This window comes from Solanum stenotomum, chromosome 8 (assembly GCF_019186545.1).
Source record: "Solanum stenotomum isolate F172 chromosome 8, ASM1918654v1, whole genome shotgun sequence".
In the NCBI taxonomy this organism is placed as follows: domain Eukaryota; kingdom Viridiplantae; phylum Streptophyta; class Magnoliopsida; order Solanales; family Solanaceae; genus Solanum; species Solanum stenotomum.
The window spans coordinates 5,886,407-5,898,678 of record NC_064289.1 but is presented as its reverse complement, the minus strand read 5'-3'; the positions used below and the strand labels follow the sequence as shown (position 1 = coordinate 5,898,678).

At 28.8% G+C, this 12,272-nt stretch overlaps 1 protein-coding gene across 1 annotated transcript; it reads right to left on the bottom strand.

Annotated features, from left to right (window-relative positions):
- Nucleotides 1-7,923: 7,923 nt before the first annotated feature.
- LOC125874251 (CASP-like protein 1F1) lies at nucleotides 7,924-9,545 on the bottom strand. The gene is made up of 3 exons (XM_049555096.1): nucleotides 9,254-9,545; nucleotides 9,039-9,162; nucleotides 7,924-8,309 (listed from the first exon to the last, which is right to left on the bottom strand). Exons 1-3 carry the CDS (start codon nucleotides 9,466-9,468, stop codon nucleotides 8,088-8,090), a joined length of 561 nt encoding a protein of 186 aa, XP_049411053.1. The 5' UTR covers nucleotides 9,469-9,545; the 3' UTR covers nucleotides 7,924-8,087.
- Nucleotides 9,546-12,272: the final 2,727 nt, after the last annotated feature.

Genomic DNA, 12,272 nt, shown 5'->3' with positions numbered 1-12,272 from the left:
AAATATCTAAGTTGAGTGATTTTATTGATATAAAACAAAGTTTAATGACTTTGCTACAAATATTTTCAAAGTTAAGTAATATTTTGAGATGTTAACTCATTAAACTATGAAATTGGAAGACATTAATCCTTTTTAGTGATATTAACATTAAGAAAAATAGCACTATTAGAAAGTAAAGAATTAACGACACACAAATTTCGTAGTTAAATAATTAAAATTGTGTTAATTTTATTTAGCTATAGATTATAAGAAAATTCGCAAGGAGTTTTTTCTAGCAACGAATTAGCACCGATAAATTCCTTGATTCCATATTTTCTAATAGTGTAATAAGCATTCTCAAATTTAATTTCATGCCAAGAAAACTGTCCTAATCACTATAATTAATTTTATAAATTGCATATCTTAGCCCCTAATTCGTTTTGTTAATTAATTCATGTGATTTTTCTCTAATTAATTATTCTAGTTTCTCATTGTCGGCAAATTAGTTTTAGGTTGGTGTCACCATCTCATGCAAACTTAAGAGAATCGAAAGAGGATCAAATGAAACAAAAGAACAAAACAAATATTGCACTGTTTTTTCTTCATTCTTTTTTAATTCAAATCATGACATGACAAATGGGAACAATTATAATTCTATTTTAGCTAACTCAAACCAAAGAAGGGAGTCCTTAATAATAAGAACACATTTTTTATATTTGATTTTAAACTTTTCATTGCACACTTACTAACATGTTAATTATTATCGTGAGCTAATGAATGAGCAGGTCAATTATTAGCTCAAACTTAAATGAATTGGATAGGTTATAGTTTTATAAATAATAAATCCACTTATTTTTCTAAAAAATTAAAAAATATTTTCCTTCATAACTAACAGACAGACACACCATTAATGAGACGTGGCCCTCCTTCCCCTACAAAAGAATACACTCAATGTTATATTGGATACATCATCATCATCATGAAGAAGACATAAATTAAAACATATTGGGTCAAATTTAATGTTCTTGTCCATTTGAGACTACTCAGTTTGTGTTGCGTGACATTTATTGATCATACAGAAATCAAAACTCTGATATATAAAAGAAATATATAGAAGTACGTAGTTTGTTTGTTGGGTTCTTGAAATGTGAAGGGATAAGGAGTGCATGTGATAAAGAACACACATGGTGTATATGGGCAATTATCAAACTCTCATTTTCAAATCCCATACTGGGTTGGTCTGTGGGTGGTCCTCTCTTAAGTGTTGCACTTGCACCTCATGCCTAAGGGCCAAACGGACTTGGTCCCACCACAACTTTTTAATTTGACGATCTAAAACCAGCCAACTTTAAATATTTTGTACGTATCTCAAATATATATTAACTCAATCAATTTAAATTTATATTGAGTAAGTCAACTAAAATTTGAATATGAAATATCTTATTACATTGGAGGTTTTTTTTTTTTTTTTTGGGGTTGGTGGGAGGGGGGTTGGAAGTCTTGTACTTTTCAATAAGGAGAGGGTATGGAGGGTGAAGATGACACTGATATTTAATAAGGTGGTATCCCCTTGTGATTAAGTTAAGGTATACTTGTCCAAATTCTAGACAAGGTCTATTGGTCCCAACATACCTTCTACTAATTATTTTTTTGTTTTTTTGGTAAAACCATAAAGTCTAATAGTAACAGTATACAATTAAACTTTTCGTGATACATGAAGGATGAAGAGCTCATCGTTGTATAAAAAAATATTTCCTCACTGATCCATTCAATAGGGAAAAAAAGTGATTATTAATAGTGGTGGAAGTATATAGTTATCATATGTGATGTACCTTATATTTCTGAAAAAAATATTATTAAGACTTGAATCGTGACCTTCTGATGATGATGATTTTTGGCTCTTTTTCCAAGTGCAACAAAAACAAGAAAGGAGAGAGAAGGCAAGAGGAAACAAATGTGTCTACATAACTACATTAAAGTTTGGAATGGAGTGAGTGTGTGTTATGTTCCTAAAATACAAACATTTACTGCTGCAAAATTGTTCTCTACTCTTCTGGTCCTCCCAAAAAACATGTCTTTTCCAATAGAGCTAACGAAAACTAAACTTTACGAGTCGTATTCCACATTGATGGTTTCCTCTCTTGAACACACCCCACCCCCACCCCCTCACCCATAATTCCCATCTTCCCCCTCACTTTCAAACTTTCATAACATTTGTCTAATGAAAATCCACTTATAGTTTATTAGACAAAAATATTTTTCCTTCGTACCAAACACCTCCAAAATATATAATTTTTTAATAAAAGAACTAAATTCAAATAAATCCCCTACGCCCAACTAGACAAACGATTCCAAAAAAACAAAAGCTATTGAGTAACATGACAAGCATCATCAAGTAAATATGAAAGGACTAAATTGATTGCAAGTGACAAATAAAGTCAATCGTCAAGCTAAATCAAGATTTAAACATGTGAATGAGACCTTAGGATGAGCCCCTCCAAAAACACCCATCCCCCCTTCATCCTCTGCATGTTCACGAGGTCTACCATGCTCCCTTCGTTTCGTATTATTTGTCCACTTTTCCCTTATAACGTTTCTTAAATAATCATAAATATAAAAAGAATAAACTTTCACATTTGATCCTGTACGTACCTTTCGATCTTGATCATTTTTCGTGTTTTTCTTGAGATTGAATCTCTTCAGACTTGATGAACATGGAGTGTATATATGTGCATGAAAGATAAGGGTATTGCATGACGAAAAATAGCCTTTTTTGATAACTTCGGATGACCGTCAAAAAAACCATACAGGAAAGAGATATTTTTTTTAAACGGACTAAAAAATGAAAATAATTAAGACAAACTATGTATTCCTGAATGGGAATTCAGGCCAGTCATCCTTGGCTATCAAAGCAGGCTCTTTATCTTCTTATAAGACCTATCTTTCGATCCTAATCAATTAATTAGCCAAGGATGACACCTAATTATAATCATTTTTGAAGGATTAATTGATGAGATCATAATCAAATTAATCCTACATAAAGATATTTTAATCAGGCAATTAGTCATCCTTGGCTACCAGAGCTAGCAGGCTCTTATATTCTTAATTCATACAAGACCTCTATCTATAAATTAGTTTCTACTTGGGCTCTCTTATTAATGACTCATCCAAAGCATGCTATATATAGGCAAGGTTGGTAATATGGTTGGACAGTGGCGGATCAAAGATTCACACAGAAAATTTATTATTTACTATATATACATATGTCGAGAAAAAAATGTGATTTTCTGATAAAGGAGTACTAGATGAACCCCTTATACCCCTCTAGCTATTGCCTACTAGGTGGAAGCGGATTAGATTAAAGCATTTAACTTAATTATATTCCCGACTCATTATAAGAAATTCTTACACTATATATTATTGTACTTAAACCATTTATCGTAGATTATCTATTTTATTTAACATGTTATAATTAATTCTATTTATTATTATGAACGATTACTTATTAAATTTATCTTTAATTTTAAGTGATCTGATAATATAAAATGACACGCAACTTAAAATACCTCTTTGATTTACAAGATTTACCACGTGTTGTTCTTCTCTATTTGAATTTATATATATATATATATATATATATATATATATGATGAATGAATCAATTAATTACCCTCACTATAAACGAAGGAACATATTCTTATTTGTGCTAGGGACCAGCCATTGCCTCCTTATAATGTTCATTTTTGTATATATATGATGTTTATACGAAATATAGACGTTGACTTAATACGAGGTAGACATAAAGGTGAGATGAATTAATGAATGGAAGTGATAAAATACTACACGCAAGGCATATTTTGATTATCAAATCAACTTGTAAACTCAAGAATATTATAATCTAATAACTAGAAAATTAGCTCCTTAATTACTGAGGTTAAGCATACTGAAGACCTTACTGTGCTTACTAGTGTATAAAATTACATAGGCAAAGTGGGTGATCTAGGCCATTAAAGTCTGTTAATGTAACAAGTTGTCCTTTTTTCATAAATATATAACTTTTTGTTCGTGTAAGATTTTCATGAATAATGATTTCATTGTTCTCTATTATATATATCAAGAATCATATCTTCATGCAGACTATAAAAAAATATTCTTTAAAGTGACTTAATTTAAATTATAACAATAATTGTATTTATGGTACGTGCATACTAGTCATAATATGATGCAATAATATTTTCAATACATGAAATGAAAATGTATAGAATACAAGAGTATTTTGAATATAAAAATGCTCAATCAATCTTAAAAAATTATAGAGTGTTCACTGCATAAGAACTATATGTAACGAAAAGCCCTATAAAAAAAGAAGAAAGCTAAAGAAAAGCTTAATTAAAAGGAAAAATGTTTCCAAACAAAATTATATACCAAAAAGAGGTATTTTAAAAGAAAAAATAATATGTATATATATATATATTTTATTTTTTTTTTATTTTTTTTTTCATCCCTCCCTAAGAGCTCCCACCCCTTTTGCTCCCTTGGTGACTCGAACTTTATTTTTTCATCCCTCCCTAGGAGCTCCCACCCCTTTTGCTCCCTTGGTGACTCGAACTCGCNGAGGTATTTTAAAAGAAAAAATAATATGTATATATATATATATTTTATTTTTTTTTTATTTTTTTTTTCATCCCTCCCTAAGAGCTCCCACCCCTTTTGCTCCCTTGGTGACTCGAACTTTATTTTTTCATCCCTCCCTAGGAGCTCCCACCCCTTTTGCTCCCTTGGTGACTCGAACTCGCAACCTTCGGATTGGAAGTGAGAGGTGCTTACCATCCGAGCAACTCCCTCTCGTCATATATTATATATTGACTAATTACATTAATAATCAGTTGTTGATATTCTTGATGTTTAAAACTCTCAAAAATTGACACATTTGAAGCAAGCTGTCTGTTTGACATTCCCCTCATCACTTGAAATAATTTGAAGAAGAATAAAAGCAAGAGAATAAATAATTTGATCATCATCTGTCTATTAAAGTCCTAATAATATGTATCAAGTCAAATATATTTTATTCTCTCATGACTTTACGATTGCCTTATATCTTAAAATATTCCAATACGCTCTCGATATAGATCAAGTTATTCTCTTTCATATCGAGAAATTTTCGCCAATCGTTCCTTTTTCAAACACATATTTTAATAAATGATTTTCTTTTATTTCTTTAGCAACTCCGAAATCTAAAGATTCATTTTTTGAGTAAATCGAAAATTTGTGAACGAAAATTAGTTTGCGTTCTAAAATTCTTATTGATATTAGACCACAGTCTAATATTTTTGGTACAATACAATAATGGTGTCTTAAATAGAGTTCTCTATTACATCATTCTTGCATAAACTCCCATTACAGAAACAAATCAATTAAAAAAAAAAATCAAACTATAAATTATTATCTTTGTTCAATTATCCAAATCACTTTCAAAAGAAATTCAACATAATATGATTTTTAAGACTAAAAAGTAAAACTCTAATTTTTAATATGATTAGTATTTAGTACATTCTTTTATTCATAATTTTTTGTCTAATTTACTTGTGATATTTTTTTGGGCAAATTATAGAAATCACATAATTTTAAGGCAAAATTACAATCTATCCCTTAAAAGTTTATAATTACAGAAATCCCTCAAATGGATACAATAATATAAGCGCTGATACATTAATCTGATGTGCGAGATACATTAATCGTTAAGTAAGTTACATTACATTTTATACATAATTCACTAATCTGATGCGCGAGATACAATAATATAAGCGTTGATACATTAATCTGATCATCCGCGAGATACACTAATCTGATGTGCGAAAATGAGGGATTTTGTAAATTTGTAAAACTTATAGGGGATAATGGTTATAAGTACACTAAAAGGTGTGATTTCTGTAATTTTTCCTATTTTGTTTTTTAAAATATAATTAATCTGTTCTTCCTTTCTTTGGGCCTTACAGGCTAACGGCCCAGAGAGGCTTGATTATTGAGCCTCATTTCTAAATGGGCTGAAATCTTTTTTGTCCAATTTTTCTTAAATAAATGGCTTGGGTTCTCACTTTTCTCCAATGAATTCTTAGCTAGATCTAAAACCAAAATAATTACCATAATATTCTTAATGAGTTAAAACTGCCATTTTATTCGAATTAAGATCTTATTATAACGGAACAAAACTAAGGAGAGAGATCTTATTTTCAAGTATTTTGTTTAAAACCCTATACATGTGAATGAGATTGAAAACAAAATATGAATATAAACTTTAGGTTTAGCATATGCAGCGTGCTAATAATATACTTTTAATGACTAGATTAGTTAACAATCATCTTCGAACAAGTACAATATGTTGTATTTGTAGTATGGCGTGTTAGATGAATTGCACACATTTATTAGGTGAATAAGATATGACATGATATGCCTTAACAACTCTCTTTTTTTCCTCAACTTAATAAACATATTGATGTAAATTATATCAAATTACATATCATGATTGTTTTCGTTTTGTGCCCAATCGTTTGCTGGTGACGTTGAAGTTTGCAAAACTACGCTTTAGTGAACTTTTAATAGAAAAAAAGGCATTTCAGATCTCTTACGTGTAAAAATGATAGTACTAATTTAAAAAAAAAAACAAAAAAATATAAGAAATCTAGATTTGTGTGTCTATATATAATACTAGTATATATGATTCAAAGATGGTGAATGCATTTGAACCAATAATTTTTTTTCGTCCTTTTGTATATGATTGGTGAACCCTTTTTTTTTACTATGATAAACATTTCTCAATAATCCAGAAGTTCTGGCCTAAAATCAAAGCATGTAGATTAAAATAATGTGGATATTTAAAGAATTGGACTTTAAATTTAATAAAAAGATGCAACGAACCTTGCAAGAGTAATTAATAGGACAGATGCAAGAATTATAATTCTCATAGCCAACTAAAATAAATTCCTTAAATCATAAATGTTGGTGTTGGCATTGCCACTTCATAAGTTGTTGATTGACAGACTTAATATATACTTATATTCTTAAAAATGTAATAATTACATAACAATCTAGATACGTAACGAGAGTAGATGTAACCAATGATGCTAAGCTTAATTAATTACGCTCTCAATAGCAAAAGAAATAAATTTTTAAGACGTGACACACTTCTTAACAAAGTTAGTCAATGCCATTAATTTGTTTATTCTCAAACTTTTTTTAAAACTTAAAATAGTTGAAAATCCCATTAGAAAAAGGGTAATTTTGAAGAAAAAAGATTAACTAATACATCTTTTAACTTTAAAAAAATTATTCATTTTGAAACGTAGAAAATTATCAATATAATATAAAATATAAATATCTTAGTTTTAAATTTATAAATATCCAAGCATAATAATTCTTTAGTTATTCTCCAATAAATGCATTGTTTATTTTTTCTCTCAACAAAACGATTCCCTCCAGACCAATGCACTGCACCGTCTTTAATTTTTAATTAATTTGGTGCTATAAGTAGAGTATTAAAAGAACTCATAAGGTAGAATAAATAACTTGTTTATATAATTTTGGCATTAGAGAATTAGGTATGAGACACATTTACCGTGTTTCATGAGCTTTGTTTTCAATCTTGACAGTATACCCTCTCCGTCTCACATTAGTTATTGATATTATTAAAAATATTTATCTAAAAAATATATCAATTTACAAAATTAAAAAATTTAATCATCTTACCTTTAAAATTGATTGTTTTTGAAAATAAACTATTAATCACAATACATATTGAATAATTTAGAATAGTTAGTAACCTTTGCAGGACTGATCTGAATACTTCTCTATATTTTATCAAAACAGTTAGATGCCACTCTCAATTTCACATAAGCAATAGCTAAGTCCAATAATGCACATAGAGCAAGATAGCAACAAAACTTAAACTAAAGATAATATAATTTCATATATGTATATATAAAAAGTAGCTAGCAACTAGAAGCAAGTAATGATTACACCAAAAACTAAAACAAACCTACAACAACACTACTATATAAAACCAGAACAACATTGATCAAATCATATTGATCATTGTTTTTTGTTTCTACTTGTTAAACTATGATTTTTCTGGATTGATTTGCAGATAGTATAGTGAGGCAAAGGTAGAGTATCATTGCAACATAAGAAAGCATGATACTATGTGAAACTTTGCGACAAAATTTGTCAACATGATCACAAATTGGCATCCATCCTGAATGACTCTCTCCATATTTTCCCACATATCCCACTGCTGTTGCTGCTGCACATCCAGCCAGTAGCAATGCCATCGTAATCTGCCCTCACAACAAAAATATTCCAACATTCACATTACTGTTTCAAAATCAAAAAGACGCGCGACATAGACAGTAAGGATTCACATGTAGACGAGCGTTATCTTTGTGATTTTCACACTACATACTAGTCCAACAAAGTTCACAATAAAAAAAATACTCTTTTACAAAATTTAGTATTATTAGTGTGTAATACATTATACATGATTATACACGTATTACATTATATATATGTTATATAGTGATTACATACTTGTTTTATATTGTTTACACACTTGATAACAATTACTACAAACGGTTACCGCGAATGTAGGTGAAAATTTTGTTAGGCTTCTGATAAAAGAGTAAGATCCCACGAAAAAGGTCATACATTACTGTATCACCATTTATACCAAATGAAGGAATTGTCATCAATTTTCTAAAAAGACTTAGAGGTGGAGCCAGAATTTTTACTAAAATATTCAAAATAGAAAAGTGAACATACGAAGAAGTCAAAATTTATTATATATACATAAAACACAATTTCAACCATACACATAGCTGTCTTTGTCCCCGCAAAAATCAAAATGCATTGCAAGTTTTAGGCATTAAAATGCATATTGAGTGACGTTACTTATAAACTTCAATGAATGCAAAATTGTACTTCTATTGGTTAAGAATTTTCGCAGATCTACTGATAATTAGTGATTGTGAATGAACATGATGAAAAAATGAAGAATATTTTGTACGTACCAAATCATGAATGAACATGTAAAAATAGTTCTTTGGGTCAGGAGTTTTATGGCCAAGAACAGAGGCCAAAATCAGGGACAAAACAGAGAAGGCACATCCAATCATATTTGCAATAGCAAAGAACCTGCAAAACAATACCCAAATTTAAAATTAAAAAAAAAAAAAAACAGAGCAAAACCAAAAAAAATAATTTTGTTGTTTGATCTTGGGTTTACTTGAAAGCTGAAGAATAACTATAGCGTGCATCCATTTCAATGCCAAATACAGTAACCGCCTGTTTGCTTGTGAGAATCATCGAAGTGGCTGCCAATGTGAATGCAATTGCCAAAATTCTCAACAAAATTTGTGTTGACAACAAACATTTGTCATATTTCATTGATGGGTTTTGGGTATTTTGATTTTGCCTATTTTTGGCACCAAAGTTTTCCATTTTTTAGGATCTGAAGAAAAGAGAAAAACAAAAACTGAATGAAGAAGTGGGCGGCGAGTGGAGGTTGGTAGTGCTATTTATAGAGAGAGAAAGATGATTCATGTTAATGGATCTTTTTCAAAACCGAAAAAAAAGCTACCTAGTTTTAAAACTGCCTGCCGAGTAACAAAAATGCATTAATTCTCGGAGAAAATAAATAAAGTTCTTTTAATTACTTGCTATCTTTATCCTCTTTAAATTGTCATAATTTCCCTTTTTTTAGAGTCAAACTATAAAAACTTTGACTAATATTTTACGGTGTATTTTTTCATATTGTATGCAAAAAATTGCAATTTATAACATAATTTTGAATATCTATATTTTTTATTTAAATTATCAAATTAATGTAATCTAATTTTTAATTTTTTTAAAAAATAATGTAATCTAATTTAACTTTGAAAATTAGTCAAATTGACTTTCAAAAAGCGCAACATGACAAATAAAAATGGATGGAGGGAGTATTTCTTGTTTATCCTATCTATTGGAGTCTTCCATCAAGGTAATTACTCCCTTAGTCCACTTTTATTTGTCATCTTGTGCTTTTCAAAAGTCAATTTGACTAATTTTTAAAGTTAAATTATATTATAGTAATTAGATATTTTAAACAAAAAATTTAGATATTCAAAACTATACTAAAAGTACTATAAATTGTAATTATTTGCATATCAATATGATGAAAAAATACATCGTAAAATGTTAGTCAAAGTTTTTATAGTATGACTCTAAAAAAAGGAAACTATGACAATTAAAAGTGGACGAAGGTAGTAATAATTACCCCCCCCCCTCCCCTCCAACAATACTTGTCCACTAATTTATTTTGGAATATCCTACAATACTTGTTCACTTATTGAAATCAATGGCGTTCCTAAATATTTACTATTATCACTAATTATAGTCATTTCTCTATTATATTTTTTTCAAAACATTATATTTATTATATTGAAAGATTAATATAGTAAAATTATCCTTCTATAGTATCTTAAGAAATGTATGTGTAAACTCAATAATAAACCACTATTATTGGACAGAGCGCGTATGTAAAAAACATAAAAATTAGTGTTATAATTTTCAAATCTAAGACAAATCAACCAACCGACAATCAAAATTGTGACAAATTGGGAATTAGACATCCAAATCTTTCAGAAAAGGCAGATTTCAAAACCAATTTGCTTAGTGAAATTACTAGTATAAAGTTAGAATAACTTCGATGAGTACATGAATTAGGTACCACATCTATCACCATATGCATAGACGCTACCACTATCACATCCTCTTACCATCTTCATCATTACGATTAGTATTACCATCTGCTATTATTAATATCTTCATTAATCAATACATATTCTTCAATCACCATTTCAATATCGTCAATTACTAATATCGTGTCAGTTGCTACCACACTAATTACCTCCACATATAATTATCACCATCATCATTTCTAATCAACAACACCAACCATCAACATCACAACATACCATTTTTATTATCACTTACAAACATAAATATTTCATTTTTAAAATCAAAAAATAATTTCATTTTATCAAATTATATATTTTTTAATAATTAATTACTTTTTTAAATTTAAATTATATATTTATTATTTAAAAAATAAATAAATTACACACATATATTGAAAAAAAATAACATTTTAATCATTCACACAAACATTCATATTTAAAATATCTTAATCTTAATATAAATAAATAAGCTTTAGTTCGAGTCCATCCTAACTTCTTAAAAAATCCTAAATATCAAAAGTACAAAATTAAACTAACTATCAACTCCATGTTTCAACTGGCTCCAACCGCTACCCTAACTAAACGCCACAAAATCCTCTCCACCATCTTATAATCGGTTTAGGTACATCATATGGACATATTTTTCCTCATTTTTGTGTTAACACTTAACACTATGTCTAAATTAGAACAAAAAGTATGGATCCGATAAAATTCAATAATCTTAATTCAAATCTTATATATAAAGGTGAAATCCACTTAACATATACATATAAAAATAAATTATAAACTAAGTAGCATAAATGGATGGTAGGTTTGGTGGTGAGTTATTAGAATTATAAACTTAAAATCTTAAATTCTATCTCGAGACAAAATTTACTTTCTTCAATGTGGGGGGATAGAATATCACAAGTTTATAGTATTGCAACTTTTAGAAGATAAAGAAAAATTATTGATTTACTTTCAGACATTTGATGGATATATTTCTTTGTAATTTCATTCATATTATTGCCTCTACCATTCTTAGAATATATTGATGAAGACTTTGTTAAATGCAGTCAAAGCATGGAGAGATGGTACATAGCATGTTCATTAATGAATGTGCTTTATCCCATTTCACAAAGAGAAAAAAGTAGGAGAAGAAGATTAATTAATTAAAGATATTTATTTGCAAGGAATAGAATTGACTAGTAAAAATTCTAGTTGTACTAATTGAAACACATTTTGGTTACCTAATAATTGCTCAATTTTGACAACAAAAAAATAACTCTGAAAAAATCTATCTACTTTTCCTGTAGTCAGTTACCTAAATTTCGAAAATCGAATAAAACTAACGATAGTACTATATAGGAGTACTAATTATACAAAGGCTGCTAACGAAAAAAGCATTTTTGCCCTGATTTGTATGCAGCAAAACTTAATAAAACTATGGGTGGGTTTCCTATGGAAGAAACCATTTTTCGAATTATATTTTTTTTTTCATGTTTGATAGGTTAAATTATTTTTTAAATATTACTAATTTAAGAAATA